Below are 21,540 nucleotides of genomic sequence, written 5' to 3' on the forward strand. Positions count from 1 at the left end.
GCATGTTCCTACCCTCTCCTATGCCTGGAGCCTGAGTTTACATGGTGGGTCAGTTCAGAGGACTCAGGTGGCCAAAACCTGATGGTGGAAAGGTGATTGCACTTCAGCTTGTTCAGCTGCCTGAACCAATGTGTGTGACCACGGAGGTGTAGAGGACAGTGCTGGGAACAGAAAACCTGCAGTGAAAGGTGGGACTGCAGCAGCCTCAGCCTCGGTCAGATTAAATCCTGCAAAACTGTGTCCCGAAGGTGGTGAAGCACATTGCTTGGTTCTCTGCCACCAAAAGGGTTGGTCCCCATGCCTTCATTTTGCTCTATGCTGAGTCTTTCTGCTGCTTTCCTTGTGTTGGCTCTGGCCAATTCAAGGAATCACCTTTTGTTTCTGGTCACCCAGAGTCCCTTTTTGTCTGCCTAAGTGTCCCTCAACAGTTTAGGCACCTGTCCTTTCAGAGCTTGCAGAGGAAACAGTTGTTATTTCGCTCGCCGAGTGTTTAAAACGGCTCCTTCAGGAGGGCTGCAGCATTTCAGACATTGCAAGCCCTCGGTCCCAAAGACGGGTAGATCCTCTGATGTCCTTCGGTCTTCTGGGATTGGCCAGACCTCGGGCTGCTCCATGCCTTGGCGTGAACTCTGAGGCAGCCTCCTTGTCTCTAGTTCCCAGGGACCATGGCTGCAGGGAAGGAGCTGCCACCTGCTCTGCCTGGCAGGGATTTCTGTGTAAGGAGCTCCAGTGCTTAGTTGTTTTCTCAGAAATTTGAAAAAAGAGGCTGTAGAAATCACCTTACACAAGGGAGATACTGCCTATGCAGGAGATACTTCCAAAGATTACCTGTTTATATCATTTTTTTCTTTTTAAATTTCTAGCTGTTTTACTAGAAACATCCATGAAAATTGCTTTAATGACTGCAGGAAATGGCCATGCAAGCAATTAGGTCCTGATTTGTTAGCTATTTGCTGGTGTATGGGTGAGATGAAAGATTTCTATGGTTATAAGTTTGATTGTTTATAATAACCATCCTAAATTCTCTAAAAAACATTACATATTTCTGCTAGTTCCACACTTCTTTCCATACTACATCTTCTCCTTACGAATTTAAAGTGATTCATGCAAAGTTACATGCACGGGGGAAATGCATGTGGCTTTTTGTATACAGCTATGGGTTTTACATTAGCAGTTGCTATTCAGGGAAAATGTTTTGAATTTATTATGGATTGGTCTCTGCATAGATTTAGGGAAGTAAAAAGTGAATCCAATGTTAGGAATTATTAAAAAAGAACTGCAGAAACCCATTGAGAAAATTCTTATGCCATAAGCAAACTAGGTGATGACATACTAATCAGTAAAAGGATATATATATGCAGAATAGGGTGATAGGAGTGATCGAAGTCACAGCTTTCAGTCACAGAGATCAGGTTTTTTTCAGCTTGGAAAAACTGACTGAGGATATTATAAATGCTGTGAACTCAGTGCCACACAAAGACGACAATTTGGGAATGATTATTTCTTTGTTTTCATGACACAAGGAATAGGGAGCATTCAGCGGAATAAACACATATAAAACAAACAAATATGTTTGGGTTTTTTTATATAGTGGGAAGTAACTTGTGGAACTCATCAGGGAATTTTTTTCGCAGCTAGATGATGGGAATAATACTAATGTATTAGAAATTTGCCTATTGAAGACAGACATGATGAAGATGCAGTTTCTGGCTTGAGAAATATTCAGGCTTTCTAAATAGAAGTTTTGTTCCCAATTTCGTAGTCACTGGGCATTTTATAATAATTTCAGCAGGCAAATCTGGTGTTTAAAGCATTTTAAAATGTGTTGATTTAAAAAGTAGGGGTTTTACAAGTTTGGCAACCTGCTATTCATAGGAGTTTTTTCCTGGTGATGCATTAAACATACCTTTAACTTCTGCACTAACACCATCTTCTAATATTCCAATTTTTAGTGAGAATATTTAGTTTTTGTTAGCATGAAATAGTTTGTTGGGGTTTTGTTTGTTTGTTTGTTTAAAATTCATTTTCTGAGACTGGAAAGCAGAAGCAAACAGTCCCATGAGGAGGATGGGCAAACTCAGCTTGCTCTGGTGCCACAGCAGTGGTGGCTGTGGCTTTTGCTGCAGTGGTGATGGCTGTGGGAAGCGCTTGTGCTCGCACACACAGATGAGAGTTACTTCTCCTCTTCACCCTTCCGTCACACCTCCCTCTGACCGTAACCACATCCCTCTGCCCTGTCCACGTAAACCTGGGGCTGTGCCCTCCTCCTCCCATCTTCCAGCTGATTAGCTCTAATAGCTCATGTCTGCTCCGTGACTCCAGTGATTCCTGGAAGGGAGCTGGCTGTGGGCGGAGGGTGGCATGAGCCATGGGACGGGCACATGCACACAGGCCACGCTGATGCTGTGTAAATTCCCATGTGCAGAAGCTCACTCTGAAGGTCAGGGAAACCCTCCCTGGGGGCCATCTCTGTGTGCTGTGTGCCATCCTGGTGCTTCACAGCTTGGGAGCTCTCTGGCCTGTTACTTGTATGGTGGGAAATGGTTAGTGCAACCGCTTGGTGCAAGTGACTCTCTGAAAGGGGACTGCTCAGCCAGTCCTGGGACGGGCATCTTGCCCTGGGATGGGATTGCTGTGCTTGTGTTGCTCCGGAAGGTTGTTTTCTAACTTGTTCTTCAAGATTTCCGTTGGTAGATTTGGTGACCTCCTTAGGCGGTGTGTGCGTAAGCTGTACAGATCCCGAGGCGTGGTAGAGAAACGCGCAAGCTCTCGGAAACACAACGCAGCCTTTGTAAAGCAGCATCCTCCACCCAGGGCTGGCAGCCTGGCGAGGGGAGAGCTCCAGCAGGAACCCGGCATCCCAGCCGCTCCCGGCGAGCAGGAGGCAGGCGGGGTGGGTGCCGAGGCGGGTGTCCGTCCCCCGCCGCCGCCGCCGCCGGGCTTTCCCCTCCGAGCGCCGGTGCTTGCCGCCAGCCGCAGCTCACCGGACCGCCACACGGGTGTGCTCCCGCCATACCGCACGGCGGCTGCCGGACCCGGCACCGCGGGACCCGCGCCGCAGCCGGGCCGTCCCGGAGCGCCGCGCCGCCGGGGTCCGCCCGGCCCCGCCGCCGCCGCCGCCGCCGCCGCGGCGGGAGGCTGAGCTGGCCAGGGTACTGACCCGGCACGGCCCGCCCCGGCCCGGCACGGCCCCGGCCCCTCTCGGGGCAGAGCTCGTCGTCTGCCGTCTTTGGAAACCATTTGGCGTCCTCTGGGGCTCCCACATCTGGAGTTCTTCTTTCGCACTTCTGGCAAGAGCTGCTTGGATTCGTGTTTTTCTGGGTAGTTTATTTCTATTTTTTTTTAATTGACGTTCGGGAAGGCAGTGTCCTCCTCCTGGAGCTCCTGCTCGGCGGGGGTTGCCCCGCCCAGCACCTCCTGGGGTACCCTCCTCCTTTCACCCCTTGCGTCTTTCCCTTTTCTGCCTCTTCCTTTAAGTTTTGAGGACTCCTTGCTGGCTGTTTCCCTTGGGGTACTCTTGCTGAGATTTTCCCGGAGCCTCCAACAGCTGTAGCCTGCCAGCCCTTTTCCCTTGGTGCTGCTGGTTCAGAAGAGTGGTAAGAAGATGCCCTTGCCTCCTCCTCTGCACCGAGCATGGCCCAGTGGGATCTGGATGACCAGGCACTGAGTATTTGGGGACCTCCATATCCCAGACATCTGCCCACCGTTTAAGCTGGATCTGTAATGAATGTGAGGTCCACCTCCATTTTTATGTCTTCGGCAAGTTTCTTGGGTCCTTCATCAATCTGAGAAGCCAGGGCCTTGCATACCTTGCCTCTGCTTCCTGAATGTCTGCAGTGGCAGCTCTCTGAGAACCCCACGAAGACAACTGCCAGAGAGTGCCCCACTTTCTGTGCCCTGCAAGTCGTCTTCCAGACCTCAACATCTAAGGAAACACCAGGGATTTGTCTGAATGTGACTTGACTTCCTTGTGCTAATCCCTGTCACAGCAGCTCATCACCTAGGGATGGGACTCCAAACTCTGCTCCTGCCCCTCGTTCCTGGTTCTGGTTCCCTGGACCTGCCCTTTGTCCCCAGACCCTTCTGACAGTGCACGCAGGGCCATCCCTTGGCCATCCATGTGTTTGCTGTGACCTGTGGCCCCCGAAGATGGAGGTAGGGGTGTGGTGCAGACCCGATGCCACCTCCCCTTGCACTCTCCAAGGTGCTGTCCTGGCCCCTGACCAGGAGGGCAGGGACCCTGGCCCCAGACCAATGGTTCCTCCACGTGGGTCCATGTTGGCCCTGGTTTGGGTCTTAGGAGCCCTCCATCCCTTTTAGGAAAAAAACTTGTTCTGACCCAGCCTGGACTCCCTTGTGGCAGTTTGAAGAGGATTGGAGACAGTGTATTGACTGTCTAGCTTCAGACCTCTCTGCTTCTCAGTCTCCTCCTTCAGGGCCTCCTTGATGTGTTTTGCTCCATTTTGCCTTTGGGGTGGAGGGTGTACAACTGTTGCATTCAGTTCTGTAGAAAAGGAAATCCATCACCCAGGAAGGTGAATGACTATTCGTGAGCTCCAGGTGACGCAAGTAGCTGTAGTAACAGCCTTTTTGGTGCGGGAGAGTGATAAGGTTAGGTTTCTCGATTTTTGGCTCTACAAATATCTCACACAACAGGGGTTCAGGACTATATCATCCATTAGTTGGGCAGAGTCTGGGTAGGCCCAGATCTTACTCAGTGCCTACCTAAGAGGTTGTGCTCCAAAAGCACATGGTTGGGATGTGTGTGCCCATCATCTGCAAAGGAATGTTACTCCTTCCTCTTTCTCCATCTCATCTCTCCACGTGAAAGCCCCTGTGCTGGATGTGGAAATACTGAGTCGTATTTTCATGCTAGCCTGTTGTTGCCCTATCTCCACTCCTGAGCATGCTAGCTGTGGGTGTAGGAGAGAACTCGTGTCCCTAACTACAGAACACAGGTGTTTTTATGACATTACTGTTCCGAGCAGTCTTTTTTAGCCAGGCTTTAGAGAAGCTGTGTCAATCCCAAACTATGCCATAAAGAGACAGATAGAGCAAGGCAAGACAAGTGTAGTGACTCTAGCTAGGATGAGGCTCGGAGACAGGAAGATAATGTGGCTTCCAGTCCTCCACTGCACCTTTGGACGGGGTTCCCTGCCAGCCCAAGATATAGCAGAGCTTTGAAGCTAGGTTTGATGAACCTGAGATTTGAAACCTTGAAAGATAGAGGCATGAATATTGGAAACAACTTTAATGTTTCTTGATGTGTGTAACAATAATGGAGCTGGGGAGCATATGTGGAGTAAGACATCACTGTCTTCTGACAACAAGCTCCTTCAGAAACTTCTAGCTAGATGGGAATTAAAGCAAGCAAAGCACTACCTTGTGATACAAGGGGTGACCTCATGCAATATGGTGGAAGAACTTCAACTTCCATCCTTCCTTATCACTGCTGGCCGCCTAAGGTTTTTGTAAGAGTTAGGCACAGCATATGGTGCCTGTGGATCCGAGCATGTTACAGAGTTTATTAAACTCAGAAAGGGACCTTGCAAGGACTAGTTTGCACCACTCCCCTCCTGTTTAGAGTTTAGACTGGACACATCTCACTTGATTATTGTTCTGCCCTGCTACCCCCATCTTTGCATTTCCCCAGCCGGTGAATAGTTCTAGGAGAGGGAATATCTTATTCTTATTCCACAATATGACTTATAAAACACTCATATGGAGAGAAAACAATTGTTAAATAAGCATTCTGCCTCCTGAATTGAATGTCAGGAGTTAGAAGTGTGCAGAGACCTGTCATAAGCCATGCTGACCTAACTCTAGCTGTGATAGCTGCAGTGAGGATAAACAAGGTGAGAACAAGCCTTCTTCATCACCTCTTTGACAGGCAAGGGTAAATGGAAGCCAGGGGTCACCAGAATGGGATTTAGTCTTTTCTCATTATTTAGCATCAAACACACCAGGAACAGAGTCATATTGTAAACGTTGGGAGACTTTTGCACTTTCTTGCAAGGGAGGGGTCGTCACTGTAAGAGATCAGCTGCTAGGGGGGTGAAGGGTGGAAGGGGCTGTAGGTTGTGTTAGCATATTAAAGTTAGTGACTTGAGTTTTCTGTGGGAGAAAAGGAGACTTGAGCAGAGGAGGTTCCTTGGATACGTGGATCCCAGGGGTTTGGACCCTTTTTTTGGGTTGCTCTTGCTGAGTGATGGTTGTGTGGCTGTCATGTTGGCTGGTTCTGATCCAAGTGTCTGGTGAAAATGAAAGCTGAGGTTTGGCCATCTCCCTTTTTTCTTTCCCTTTTGCTGTAGACATTGTTCGCAGCGACATTGCCCTGGATAAGCAGAAAGGCTGTAAGATCGCCCAGCATCCTGACATAATGTTGGAGCTACAGAGGGAAAAGGCAGCTCAGATGCACTTGGTTTTGTTAAAGGAGCAGTTTTCAAACACATACAGCAACCTCACATTAACAGGTAAGGCTGCAAGACCAGCTCTGGAGCCAGGAGCTGGGGCTAGTTCTTGCTAACTCACAGGTGTGTTAAAACCCTCGGGTGCTTCACCTCTATATGAATCAGCATCTCTCTGACTGCCTCTGTTTCCTACCAAGATTACTGGGTGCTGGGAGGGAGCAGACCTGCAGGAACTTGTGGTGGACTCATAAGGCCTCTGCGGCTGGCACCTATGCAGACACTCCAGATTTGGTGCCCCTGGACAGAACGTTTTCTGCAGTCTGACCTAAGCAGAATACCATGGCACGTGAAGTGCTGGAGAAATCTCCCTTCACGTCGATGGGGCTGCAGCAATTACTAAATTTGGAGTCCTTTAAGCTGCAGCTGATTTTTTTTTTCTTTCCAGAGCATGCACTTTGTGTGAACCCAGTAAATATTAAAGAGCAAATATAAAGGGATAATGGCCCAGACAGAGATGAGAGGATACTCTTTTTCTGGCAACTGTTTGTATTATCCAGGGAACAGAATCTCAAAGGATGGAGGAGACTGCCACATTTTGGATACACATTTAATGGTGCTTGTAAAGGACTGATGTCTTCAGGCAGTGAGCAGGCAGAAGGATGAGATTCCAGCAGCCAGCAGTGTCCTTTCATAGCTGCTCTCCTTATCACTACAGCTGGATGAGCCACAGACGATGGGAAGGAGGAAGAGACTAATAAATCAAACAAGATCCCCTTCTCCTCTTGCTGGGTCCTTTCCTGTGAAAGGGAGGGAGGCATCCAGTTCTTATGGGAGGGAGGGCCCTGTGCTCTGGCTGGGGAGGAGATGGCAAGCCCTGTGATGGCCCTCCCCTGCTGCTGGGCTGGGAGAGGCAAGCGGGTCCTGCCCAACCTCCCCCACTCTGCTGCTTTTCCTAATTCGATGTCTGGCCTCTGCCTTTAAGCCAGCACAGGTCTGCATCATCCTCGCCAGGGCCAGCAGTGAACTCCAACTCTCTCCTGGGGACATCAGCTGTGCTGGCCCTCCTGGGGACCCTACAGAGGTGGGATGGCAATATCAGGTCTGGCAGAGAGCTCATCCCCGGGGAGCTGTGGGCATCGGGGCCACGAGAGTGGCTAAATCGCATCATTCCTGAAAGCCCAGCATTTAAATGGGATCCTCTGAGCCGTTTCTCATTCTCTGTAATGTAATCCACTTGGCTGTTTATTCCCAGTAAAACTGCTGGAATCAACATTGTCGGCTTTTCCCCTGACAACTTGCTTACTTTCCACTAAACAAACTTCCCTCGAGAAGAGAAGCTGCTCTCCCCTATCCTCCTTCTCTCACTGCTTCAAAAGCTCTCCGGCATTGCTCACATTTTTTACAGAACCTGCAGAGCAGAGGTGCTACCTGGTTATCAGCTCAGCTCTTAGCCTTTCCAAGTGTGTTTACAGGATAGTTCAGAAGGTTTTAGCTCTAACTCCCCAGGGAGGAGAGAGCAATTTCACTGGAATATTACCCAAAGAACTATTTTAATGTCCCTTAACTCCCTTTGAATGTGAGCAGAGCAACTTCATAATTGTTATGAAGTTTAATCTTTTATTTCATAGGCATAGTCTGAGAACATGGACTCTAGACAGCTAAGCATAATATTTAACTGGAACTCTACTAACTTGTGTAAATATTTCCCTTCTCCATGATGGATCTGGTGTTTGGGGTGGGCAGAGGGGGTTGTACATCTGTTGCAGAAGGGCATTCCTTACCTTCAAAATTCAGTCAGCCAGAGTTTGCTTGAGGACTTCTTTTTGTTCTGCACAGTGTTTTGCACAGTGCTGTAGAGAGACCCTAGATCAGCAGCAAGTTACATGGGGTGAGGTTTAGGAGCAAGGCTCCAAACCTGGTTTGGGGAGGGATAGTGAAGGACTAAGTTTCCAGGGATGGAGTATCCAGGGGATCCCTGAGAACAGTGTTTCCTCCCTGGAGGTCTGTATCCAGGAGTCACTTGGCCTTATGCAGTGCATGTACTGTGGATGACCCTCAGTACTCAGTATCCAACCCAGACTGGAGGAATATTCAACCGCACGCCTCTGAGAGGGGCTCCTACTACTGCTAGTTCCTGCAGCACTTTAATTATACCAAAGAAATGTAAATGGAGCCTCTTGCCCAAAGTCAAATGAGAATTAAGGTGCTTTACGATGGGATAGCTATTCTAGGAGAGCTTGGGAGTGAGGCACCGTGAGGCATCTTTATTCCTGTGCTACTACCACTACCACTGATTTGGATAAAAAGTCCCCATCTCTTCTTCCTCCTCCCAGACAACATAGTTATATGAGCAGCTAGATCAGGCCTCCCACGCTGTCTGCAAGTGTGGGCAAGTGATCCTGCCATCAAACTTCCATGCAGTATCCTCGTGGCTTTAAGAATGAAAGCTCTTAAAGTGCAGGGAGTGTGATTCTGCAGTCCCTGTAGCATCAATGTAAATCGGGGGCTTTTTCAAATCTATTTACCAGTTGCACAAGGTTCCCAGGGTGCTCCTTATCTCAGCAATCTGGCAGGGTTGTGGTTTTGCACTGGGATTTAAGCTGCTCCCAGCAGCAGGTACCTCCAAGGTAAGAGGGTGTCTTAAAATGAAATGTGTTTTTTTGTGCTAAGACATAACTGAGACTGAGGGAAACCAGGCAGTCTTTCTGGCTCTTGTTCCTCCAGGAACACATGTTAGACTCTGGCTTAGGCCACTTTGGTTTCTCTAGACAAGTATGAGCTTTTCTCGGCTCCTGTCTGCAGGCTTTCTCTTGCATCTTGCATTTGCTTTCTGTACGTGATCTTTCTAGGCTTACCAAGCCTGCCTCTCTGAGATGAATGATAGTCTTTGGTCTGTGACAGTACTATTTAAATGCTGTGTGACATTTTGAAGCTTATTAATCTTTGCTGCTTCCCCCTTGGTGCTCAGAGATAGGTGTCTCGTTTCACAGATCAGCATCTCTGATGCTCTCAGGTGAGTCTGTAGCAGAGCAGGGGGAGAGTGCACAGCATCACCTGCTCTCCTCTGGGAACCGGCTCTCTCAGCTCCGCCTGCAGTGGGATAGGGGAGGAGAAAGTGGAATCTTTCACTAGAAACACTGCTTGTATCAGCAGAAGTAGAAGTTGCAATCATCACAGCAGGCTCCCCTCCTGTGCAGCCCTCAGGAGAAATGTCCAGGTAACAGTAAGGTGCTTTTGGAGCCCTGGAGCTGAGGGGTGAATGCACAGCATTGGCTTGGCAGCAGATGAGGTGTGAGGAACTGCCCGAGGCAGCGGAGACACAACACACATGCAGGTTTTAGGGACTGGGATTGTGGAGAGTGGGGCAGCAGCAGTCAGATCTTTAATAGATTAAATCTGAAACTCTCCATCTGTGGTGCCATTTTGGGCTTGGTTCATGTACTGTGTTTGTACTTTAAGAGATTAGATATCCACAGGTTTCTGCACTGTTTTTAAGTAAAACCCATTAGGCCTAACAGAAGAGAGAATTGCTCATATCAATAGATATGTGAAAAACTGTATTAATGTGAAGTGTTAAGTATAACTGAGCTTCTGAAGACACAAGGACAAACCATAAATTTGCTTTCTGGAGTTCCTGGCCTGAGGAAACAAAGTAATGCCCGGCTTCTCATTCTGAAGAGTGGAAAAACGTCTCCTCTTTCTGTTCTACCTTCTGCTTCAACCTACAATGCAGGTTACTTCACTGCATCAAGAGACTGGTGATGACAGCTCTCCAGCCTGTCCTACCCCACCACATCTGCACTGAAAAGCAAGTGAGGAGACCACAGGGTGCATGTTGGGAGCCCCCCAACCTGTCACATCATGCAACGCAGCCTTTACAAGCAGTGGTTAAGGGAGGAGACCCTCCCCACAGGGTACATAGTGCTCCCAGTTGATCCTCCACAGTCCCACCCTGCTGAGGGTGCTAGCAGAGATTATCCTCCAGCTGCACTGGGCAAGACGGTGAGCTTAAAATCAGGTGGGAGGTGCTAGGAACATTGCTGACAGCTGCCGAAGGGCACATTTCACTGTTTGTGTCCAACAGTGCAGTCAGGTGTTTTACATTGGCATCCCCTTACCCCTGTTAAGGTCATTAGATAACTCAGCTGTAACAGCTGTTGTGAGCTCTCTGTAAGGCTTTACTTACGAAAGGCTACTTCTGGAGATGTTAGTAACCAGGCAGAGACCTTCTTTATCTGGGGTAAGTGGCACAGGTGTGTGAGGTTGTGGTGATAAGGGAGGGCACATGTCAGCTTCTCCTACCTAGGGATGCACAATGGTGGTAGAGTGGGAGAAAAGCAGGTTATGCAGGAGCAGAAGCATGTGTGTGGCTACTGCAGAGCAATCATACATAGGGTGGCATGGAGCAGGGATAAGGGTAGCGTGTCTGTGTGAAGAGCTTGCAAGAGAGAAGCTGCCCCACAAAAATAGGGGTTTTTTCCTCTCCCCCAAAGACAGCGAGAGCTGCAGTTGTGCTTGTTCCTTGGCAGAGAATCACATGGCTCAGGTCAAGCACCTGTGACATTTGTGTTTCCTGCACTTGGGAACCTCCCCTGGTGGTTTTGTGATCCCTGCTGAATGCTGTGGGGTTTGTGAGATGGTGGTCCTGGAGCAGGACATGTCTGCAGGGCCCAGGACCTGTCCTGTGGGGTGCTGGGTCTGGAGGGGGCTGTGGCTCAGAGGCTGCTTTTGTGAGGGGGTCTGTGGAGAGAGCGGGGCGTGAGGCTGGCTGTGCTTTTGGTGCCTGTACTGCTGGGCAGAAAGGCTGCTCTGCTTGTTGTTGCTGGAGTTTTCCCCAGATATGTTTTTATCGCCAGTTAATAGTGAACTCTGTGGGGGCTAGAGGGAGGGCTACCTTGTGAGATGGGACCTGGGAGGGTTACTGCAGAGGTAGATGCAGCTTCGTTGCCTTTTTGGCACTGTGTTTGGGATCAGCAGCCTACAAGTTCTGTGGTTTGCACAGCAGTGATACATATTATAGCTGCTTTACTGGGTGCTGCATCGGGGTGGTCCGTGCTGCACTTGCTTTCCAGCTGTCCTTCAAGGAAAGTGCTCTCTGGGGCTTTGCAATGGGCCTGCAAGTGGCTTTTGGGACAGGCTGTCTGCTCTTCTGTATATCACAGCCCGTTATGTTATACATATATATGTATCCACAGCATTGTACGAAATAGATCTGAAAAGGACCTCAAGAGGGCATCTTCTAGCCTTTTCCGTGACAAATCAGCTGTACCTGGACTCCACTTGGGGAAAGGTGCATAAAGAGAGGCAATATCTTCTATGTGACCAGCTGATACAGTTGGAAAAACAGACAGTATTTGGGGGGGGCCTTGAACCCTTTGTCGGGGCTGAAGAAGAAAAAGCAGCATTCAGAGCTAAATACACAGTGAAGATAACTTCCTTGAGTTTGTCTCCTTGATAAGCACAGGTACTGGTACCTGTGATTAGCTGAGGTACTGGTGGAGAAGTCATGTCAGCAAGGGGAAGACAATAATGTCATCAGCTCCTATAGGAAAGAGACAGGGAGAGAGGACTGCTGTGAAACACTGAGCAGTTTCCTGGGAGGAAGGGACCTGAAAAATGTGAACGTGCCATTAAAACAATATCTGAACCGAGCCCATAGTTAATGACCAGCAGAGTTGCCAGGTCCATTCTGAGGATGGTTTGCAGGTGCCTCCTGAGGCCTCAGGAGCAGAACTGAGGGGATGGTGCTGGGAAAAATAAACTGTGAAAACCCATGTCTCATAAATGAATATTTTTGTGCCATTATCAGTTGTTTACATGAGTTCATTCTGAAGCAAAGTGGCTGTTTGTTTTTACTACGCAGCTTTCTGAGGTTGTTTGATGTATAGCTGAAATACATTGCATTTCTGGGCATGTCTCTGTAAAGCCAGCAGGTTGCTGGATCTCAGTGGTGGGCACCGGCATTCCCCAGGGGACATCACTGATTCAAATGGTGTGGCTTTATCCTTGTTCTTAAGCCTCCTGTGATAGGAGAGATGTCCTCTCCCTCTGTGATCAGCTCTAGGGCGTAATCATCTATGTCATTATGGAGTTGTTTTTTTTAAATCTCTTGCTTCAGTTTAAGCCCATTATGGCATGTTCTGTCCCTGTGGACATGGAAAGCAGCTTAAAGCACTCCTTTCCTCTTTTCAGAAATCTTTTACATATTTGAGGCTTGTTATCCTGTTTCCCCAAAGACTTTTATTCTCTACACTGAACAACTGCCTTTCTTTCACTCTTTCCTCTTGGCCATGTTATTTTCAAGTTGAATGACACATGCGTGGCTGGTTCTGCCTCCTGAGGTCCCTTTCAGCCCTCTTCAAAATTTTTTATGGTTCTGTGTTTTGTTGAGGTCCCTTGGGCTCTCTGCTTGGTCTGGACTGTTTGAGATGCGTTGCCTTGAAATGAGCCCAGTATTGTAGCCAAGGCCTTTCTTGACTGAGGAGAGCAGAAGGGTTATTTCATGTATCTTGTGCATGACTCTCCTGTGTAATCATGGATTTTTTGGTACAGTATCGCTTGTTCATGCCTGCACTTTTGTGTACCATTTCCCAACCAGCTGTGTGTTCCCACTATGGAGTTTCATCTACACTCTATTTTCCTAATTAAAATGTTATGCAAAGCTGGAGGTAAAGCCTTATGAAAGTAAAGGTAACATTTGTTGCCTTTATCTTGCATATAAGACCCTTGTGCTCTGTCAAAGAGAAGGTGGGTTGACTCATTGTGGCAGGGCTATTGTTTCTAGCCCTTCCTTGCAGATGGATTGTTTGATTTCTCAAAATTTAATTCCAGGAATTGAAGTTCTGTTGACTGGCCTGTAATTTCCTTGAGTTTTCAACCTATTGAATATAGCTACTATATTTACCCTCTTCCAGTATTTTGAAATCTCATTTGTCAATTTTCCAGAGGGAGTTGCTGATGGACTTCAGCCTATTTGACAACATCAAACTTCAGTAATCTTAATTCTGATCGAGTGCTACTATGCCTTACACTTCCACTCTGCTGCTTTTGACTGTATTAATTTTGTGGTGTTAGTTATCCTTTTTCATGAAGTCTGACCCAACAAAAGCATTAAACGTTTCAGCTTTGTCTCTGCAACTCTGCAAACTGTTGGCTGTTGTGAAATTGTGTCCCAGTTTATACCTCTCTGCTTCCTGAGACAGCTGTGAGCCAAACCCCTGGGATCCCCTGCCTCCTCCTGCCCTAATTAGTAGTTTTACAACTTTTTGTGCACTGATGGGGTGTGTGTGTGTGAGAGAGGTCATGAAGGTGAATCTCTTTTTCAGGTGACACTTTCTAGTCTGTTAAGCAACACTTTGGCTTTCTCATTATCTGATTTGGATATTGCTTTTCTAACTGTGGGGAACGTGGCTTCTTGTGACGTGTTCAGTAGTTACTAAATTCAATTTACTGTCCAGTTTAACTAGCCTCGCAAGAGAAAATATTTTATAAATTGTGGATCTTTAGAATAAGCAATTATATGTACATCATAATATGTAATGTCATTACCAGAACCAGCCAGTTCTGGGTGCCGTGTAGAGAGTAAAGAAAACACATAAACCTAACAGAAAACAGATTTCGGTGGGAGGGAGGAGGGCTGACATGCAGTAACAGCTTTGGAAGGGTTTGCGGCGTGTGCAGTGGCATAAACCAATCTATTAACCTTTTCTCCCCGCTCAGGAGGTGATGAACTCTTTGGTCTGTCTCTTCCCACTGATGTAGTTATCAAATGTCTCCTTGTTACTGCTGGCTATCCCTGCTGCCATCGGCTTCTGTTTAACACTTGGCTCTTTCGTTCTGTCCCTCTCTCCTGGTGCTGTAACTTTGTGCTCATCTGCATTAGCCTGGTGGACTTTCCTTTTCTTCATGGTTTGCAGCACACAAAGGAGGAGTCTGTAACTTACCCTTATCATACCCCCATACTGAGGTAATTTGCATTTGTTCCCTTATCTTGCTGCATGTTTACAAAACACGGTATTTCCTGAGCTCCTTTTCGTTCTGCATGAAATCTCACTTGCCAGCCTTCTGAGTTTACTAAAGCCTCTGTCCTTACACTGCACTGCATTTACCCTGCTGCTATTTTCCCTTCTATTCCTAATGAGCACAAACGCTTGTCTCTGGCTCCCTCGCCTGTGGTGCTTTCCACCTTCATGTTTTTTTCCCCAGTTTTTCTCTGCTGATGGGAATCAAACCTCGAGGAGCCTCCTTCCTAGTTTTGTTCCTGTCTCTCACAATTTTTTTTCTTGGTGCATTCCAGGAACTTGATGCAAGGCTATGTCTGATGTCTTCCTTTCCCAGCAAATGTGTGGGCAGTTAAAGGTCCCTAATTACCAGTGGGTTCTGTGTTTCAGATGCTCCCAATAAGCCTGTGCTTCTGATCTCCCTGATTTTTTTAGCCTAAAGCAGACCCCCAGTGTGCCAGTGTCTGGGCTCCTTCCACTCTTACATTACACAGAGGTTTTTATACCTGCCCTTTGTACTACTGAATTTCACCCCCTGCTTTTATCCTGGGCCCCAGGATCACCCAGACCTTCTCATGTGATATTTCTCATCCTCTGATAATTTTTCTTTTTGTCAGCATCATGCTTAACTTTGACTTTCAACCCCTGGAACTCACGTTGCCTCTTGCTATCAGGTTAGAAACCCCCTGTCCCGCTGTGCTAATGTAATGCCTATGAGGAACAGTTGAATCTTGTGGATTTTCTTCTTTCATAAGCTGAATAGATTTGGCTCCTTAAGCTTCACTTTGCCAAAGTCCCTTTATAGCTCCTTCTTTGTCCTGTGGCTGTGTAGGACAGACTTTTCCATCCTGGAGATAGGAGCTCTATAATGTTTTCCCATACATGTATTATCTTGTGCTTGGCTGAATTAAAGCATGCTTGGTTGGGTGGTGGGCGTTTAGCCACACAAATTGGATTGCAGGATAAATGGGGGCTGTTTTGTTTATTTACTAACTCACGTTTGTGCTATTTGCAAGCTGCCTTTAAGAATCTTATATTTATCTAAATGACTGGTAAAAACACTGCATCCTGTGGGATGGGAAGCAGGCGACGGACAGCTTTTTGTCTCATCAGCCACTTCTATTCATCTAGTTACGCCAAATGATTCCTAATAATGCAAGTTCTTAAATCAAGCTGTAACATCGGTTAGACGGGACTTGATTCTGTACAACATATGTTGGCTGGTAATTAGCTGAGACATGAATATAATGAATTATCAGTAGATTCTCATATTGGCTTTTAATTACATTGTCTAGGTCTGCTGTCAGGCTGACTGGCCGTTGCTCCCTAGGTCAGCTAGTCCTGCCTAAGCACCGGCATGGGGTTGGGGTTCTCCTCCCTTCTAGAATTACTTGGAATTCCAAGATTTATTAAAAATTAGCATCAGCAGGTCAGAGACCTCCTTACCGCACTCGGAGGTGCAAATTATCCAGGGTGGGTGATTTAACAGTGTTTATCTAAAGCAGATGTTATCTAATACCTCTCTTGGTCATTAGTAATCTGTGAAGTACATCATTGTCTTAGGAGTTCATCATATCTTTTTCCCAAATACAGAGCACACATAAATATATTTTTGTAATTACATTGGTAATTTCACTGTGTGCACAAAATGATGAGTCTGTGTCTCTGTTCATATTTCTCTTCTTTATATTTAAATTCCCACTGTTAACTCAGCAAGGCATGAATTTTCCATTGTGTTTTTTAATACTTTATTAATTGCCTAAACTTTCTAATTTAGAGTTGATTGCTGTTTCTTTAGCTTTACAATCATGGCTTATTGTTTTCTGTTATTGCTGTTTATACCACTGCAAAAGGACAGGTTTCCAAGCAAAATCCCCTTCCATCATGGTGGTGGAATATGCTGATTTTGGCCATCTAAACCACCTAAAAACAAACAAAATGAACTTTATTAATTTGGACTCTTTTGTCCAATATTTTCTTCCCAATAATTTAATAATTTTTTTCTCAGCCTGGAGAAGTTGAAGCACCTTGTGTATGTATTTCTGACTGGGATTACAGTCCCACTAGCTTTTGTCAAATGCAGGCTTTGAGAAGGCAGCTGCTGATGCGGACAGAGCAGGGAATTATCTGAGGTCTCCTCATTTTTAAAATATTTCCTAGCAAATTGTGTCACAGCAACAAATTTCACTGCAGTTGGAGGAGTATCGCCAGCTTCAGTGCTCCAGCCACCATCCCTATGTATTTTCTCCCTGTGAAAAATAACAGGAATGGTTATTTACGTGCTGCTGAGAAGCTTGCAGCTGGGAATCGGGGATGTGTGTCTGTGGTGTGCAGGATACATCTCTGACAGACCTGTGCTTTGTGGCTAGGCTAACTCATGGAGAAAACAGAGAGGAGAGGGGAGAGGCGTGGTTGGTAAGCCTGGCTTGGTGGGGAGCGATGGGGATAATCTCTGCGTCCGGACCCTGGCTCCTGCCTGCACCGCGCTGCTCGGTGGGGGCACTGCCTGCTGGTGGGAATGCAGTTTGGTCCCAAGGCTTGTTCTCCAGTTGCTCGCTCTAACCCCTTTTCCATCTGTCTGTTCATTTATTATTTACCACTTTCTCTTGCTCTTTTCTTCGTTAGCTGATTCCTGATGCTCCTGGCTCAGGAAGGGGCTGTCTTACGGGAAACAAGAGGGCAGCAGCAAACATGGCTGTACTGCTGCTCTGCCAGCCCTCCCTGTCACGGGGACAGGAGTGTGTGGTGCGCACAGTTAAAATTTTTTAAACATTTATCCAAGTTAAGAAAAGGATCAAAATCCTGGAAATAAGAGATTCACAGTCCCACACACAGTCTACACTCTGCTTTTTCAGAGGCCTGAACTTGGGATGGATATGCTGGGGTGGGAGAGTAATGTGAGAGCCTGCGGAAATGCACACTTTGCGCAGCTAGAAGCGGTGTGGGGAAGAGTGAGGTTACAAGGTGTTCAAAAGAAATTTTGGATCTCCTTTTACCTCATTAAGTTTTATATTGGGTTGCTGTGCCAAGAGACACAATCACTGACTTTCTTAAAGAAGCAAAAAAACCTCCATGAATTTAAATACTTTTTCAACGGGGCGGGGGGGGGGGGGAGAGACAGGGAAAGGTGGCAAAAGAAAAGGTTTTGCAGGAGAAACTGAAACTGGTTCAAATATAATTCTGTTAACTAATTAGGGGAACCCTGGAAATGGGGTGAGACTCGCAAGCCTTTTTTCTTCTCTTTGCTGGGGCACTCCAAGAATCGGATCACCTGGGGAAAGCATGTTTAAGAAATACCAGATGGTCTCTGCGATGCTCCAGCTGTGGACAATCACTCCCAGCCAGGCAATCTGCCTTGCTGTCGAAGCCCTCTAAAACTGTGCTGCCCATTTGTCATGCTTCTCCAATTGCAGCGCTCTGGATAGCTTCTTTTTTCCTTGTCTGGCTCTTCCTTTCCAGTTTTTATCACCCACCCCCTCCATGAGCTAATGTAGTAACATCCCTTCATTGGCTATAAATCCATTGAAGAACCATATATAAAATAGTACTTTGTTAGGGAAGATTGGGAAACATCTGGTTTTTACCCGTAAGAGTCAGTCTCTACTTGTCTCTTATGACGATGTGACTATTTATGTATTTGTAAAGTAAAAAGAAGGAAAGATGGGAATCCTAGAAACAATTTGAGTGGAGCCTCTAAATGGAGGAAACTGATTCAGCTCTGGGATTTGTTTGGAGGCTAATGCTTGGGAAGAGGGGCACAGGCCAAAAAATTGTTTAGATGTCTGACAAAGTAACAGTTGTACCAACGGCAGAAGGTCCTTCTGGAAACCTTTTGGTCCTGTATAATTGTTCCTAGGTGCTCCCTGGCACATACTCACCCAGGAAAGCTGTGGGTCTAAACTATTATGTATTTATTATCTACTACATAGAACAGGAACCTGGGAACAGTGATAGTCCTTAGATCAGTAGGAGACTAGAACCATAGGGGTGTACGTGCATAGCAGTAAAAGTATGTACCTATGGAGGCTTCGCGTGTAAGTGGGAATGCCAGGGTACGGTGTCTGAGCCTGTTGGTGGGCACTGCCTCTTGCCCAACTGGCTCAAGCAGTAGTGCCTTGCAGAGCTGCCTGCTTTTGCTCACACATGTGGCACTTAACCTACATTTCCATCCCCTTGCAGGACAAGGGTGTTAGTTTCTGTGAGCGTGTGTGTGGGGAGGGCTGGCTCTGGGTGCCTGAAGGTAGTGGTGGTGCAAGAGCGGGATGCTGGGGTTGATTCATGCCTGCCGTAGAATGTGACACGAGAGCTTGGGGGGGTATGGGGCCTCTGGGGTTGGTGTGGGAAAGCTGTCCCAAAGAGCCAGCCAGGCTTGGGACACTTCACTCATCCTGCTGGCATAAGCCATGGAGTGAGATGCTCTACCAGCCGTGCTGAGGTTGCAAAGAACAAGTCTGTCTTTGTGAGGAGGGTGCTTGGGAGCAAACAAGGGAGGATGCTGCTTGGGGTGAGCTGCGTGGGCAGGAAGGATGGACCTCCAGAAGACTGTCTGTTTTGCTGGGTACCTCACCTGCAAGGCAGCTGCTTTGCCCGTCTCTGAGCCCCTCAGCAGGTGAATGTGGGAGAAGGAAAAAGGGATTTCAGTGTTTGCATGCAGGTGGTGGCAGGGTTTGCCAGGTGGCCCATGCCACAGCTGTTCTCTGTGCTCTGCAAGGCTGGCATATAGGAACAAAGTGCCAGAGCTGCTACTGATGGATGCCATTCCATGCAGCTGTCCTCCTTTCCTGGGCAGGTTCTCCTCTCCTCAGGGTTATGGGTTGCTCTGTTGGTTTGGATCCAGCTCAACCATCTGAGGTGAGGAATGCCCCAGAGGGACCCCTTCCCTCCCTCTGCCAGCCAGCCTTGCACATCCTGCATAGCCTCTGTGATGGATGGCTGCCTGCTCTTCTCAGCCTGGCCAAAACCAAACTCTGTGTATCTCCCCTGCTGAGCCCACTCATGCCTTTCTGCAGGGCTGTGGTTGACAGCTGCATCTTCCCTGTGGCCTCATAATGTGCTCATGCTGCTCTCTCTCCCTTTCTCCCACACACTAGCTGCTGCACTGTCATCCCCTCTTGCCGTGCAGGAGCTCAGCCTGTTCTGGTGGCTATCTGACCACACCGTAGCCTCGTGACCCTTGTGCTTGGCTTTTGCAGCCTTTCCTTTTTCAAGCTTCCTCTTATCCTTCCCTCTGTAGTCCTCTGGCAGCCTCTCTTGCCAGTTAGACCTTGAGCCCTCTTTTCCCCCTTCTGCCTGGTCAACATTGAGCTATGCTCCAGCCCCTCCAGGCACCAGTAAAAGCTCTCAAAGACCCACATGACACTGACCTCCACCTGGTGCAGCTCCCCTGAACACTAGTGACAAGTAAAATGTTATTTTAAAATGGTAAGGTATTAAATAGACATCGCTGCTCTAACACCTGTTTTATCTTTGTCTTCTCTGTGCCAAAGCCTTCGTCTTGCACGGCATGTCAGGGGACTGGTGTAAAATCTGCTACTTGGCTTTGGCCAGCTCCTGCAGCAGCAAGCCCTGTGCAGCTCTGAGCTTGGAATTGGCATCTGATAGTTTCACAGGTCAACAAACATCCATGTGTTTTGATGATGAATGTAAATTTGGACTTAACAGGACCAAAGAGCATACGCTAAATTTGTGAGGTGGAAGCAGATAATGAAAAAGGAGTTGGAGGTGTTGCAAATAGCTGGGTGGGCACGAGCTGTAGAAGCAGAGCGACAGGTGAGATGACAGGCACAACCAGAACCCTGTAAGGGTTAATGAGGAGCTCTGATTTTGGAGATGGCATTGATGAGGCAGCGTTGGGCACCATGTGCAGTTCTCTTGTCCATTTTAACAGAGGAAATATGCTGTATAGTTGGAAAAGATTCAGAAAAGAGTAATAAATGTGACCAAATCCTGGAAATATGGAGCTATAGACAAGGTTTTAGTAAGATTCATCTACTTAGGGAAATTTTAAAAATAACTTGATCATAATGCACGAGTACCAACAAGGGGAAGAAAAATTCAGAGCAAATAGCTCAAGATGTTAGCAAAGAAAGGCATAAAGAGAACCTGTGATTTAAAGCCTAATACAGGACAACCTTGGGCTAATAATGTGCAGATTTATAATGCTGAGAATAAATGTTGGAATGTTTCTACCTAAGTATGAGGCGGATTAACAGCCACTGTCAGCCTGAAAGCCAGACTCCTGCTGAAACTGTTTCAGACAGAAGTTGTGGATTTTGTGTAGTGGTTACTAGGTTACGTCCTCTAACCCCTATCGAGCAGGAAGCAAAACTATGTTGTATTAATGGTCCTTTCCATCCTTATAATCTGAATAAATGTGTAATGTGAACATTGTGCCTCTTGGAGAAGAGGGGATCACAGCAATTAATTGCTCCCTGAAACCAAGCTGAATTAGTTAGCCTGTGCTAGTAACTTGGCCAGGTGGACCCTTCACTCTGCTGGGAGCAAAGCTGAGCTTGGACGACAGGCTCCAGTTCTGTCCTGGTTAAGAGAGGAGTTGAAGTTAGCCCCTACCTAGGCTGGAACCTGCCTGGCCTTGGTGTGATGTGCATTGGTACTATAAGAAATATCAAGTTTAGAATCAGGTTTTTTTGGCCAGAGGTGGCTGAATTTAGGCAAGCTTAGCTGCTTCTTGCCATAACCACCTCCCTGGAGGAGGTGATGTGTTGACCAGGACAGCGGGGCAGTCTTCACTCGCTGCCACCAAATCCTTCCCTGAAACATGATCCAGAGATCAACCAGCTGAAATGCAAGAGCTTACCCAGGAGGGACCTATGTTTGATACAGTAGTCTTATTTTCCTCCTTTATTTTAAAGCTTGTTCGTTCCCCAGAAAAAAGATTTAGCAGTCATTTCATTGAATAAATGTAGTAGAGCTACCTCTGAACTTTGGTGTCCAAAAGTTCATTTATGATCTTGCTGTATATAAATTCCCAGATCTAGGGTTTGACACAGAAATAGTCTTCATTTGATAGAACGTTACAAATTCAAGTTTCAGAAATTATCCTCTTGAGCCATCTCCGTGGTGTTTGGCACCACGACAAGTCATTAGTCAATCCTGAAATAGTCATCAAG

The 21,540-nt window shown here is 47.1% G+C and overlaps 1 protein-coding gene across 11 annotated transcripts in view; it reads left to right on the forward strand.

Moving 5' to 3' along the window:
- The window catches only part of HPSE2 (heparanase 2 (inactive)), a 114,073-nt gene that overhangs the window by 8,620 nt on the left and 83,913 nt on the right, over positions 1–21,540 (forward strand). For 5 of the 11 annotated variants that reach the window (XM_075108176.1, XM_075108184.1, XM_075108185.1 and 2 more), the window contains one exon: positions 6,312–6,473. The exons of the other annotated variants lie outside the window; for them this stretch is intronic. In XM_075108176.1, coding sequence (XP_074964277.1) covers positions 6,312–6,473 — 162 coding nt within the window. The remainder of the gene's footprint in view (positions 1–6,311; positions 6,474–21,540) is intronic. 11 annotated transcript variants of the gene reach the window in all.

The sequence above is a fragment of the Phalacrocorax aristotelis genome, chromosome 12 (assembly GCF_949628215.1).
Source record: "Phalacrocorax aristotelis chromosome 12, bGulAri2.1, whole genome shotgun sequence".
Classification (NCBI taxonomy): Eukaryota; Metazoa; Chordata; class Aves; order Suliformes; family Phalacrocoracidae; genus Phalacrocorax; species Phalacrocorax aristotelis.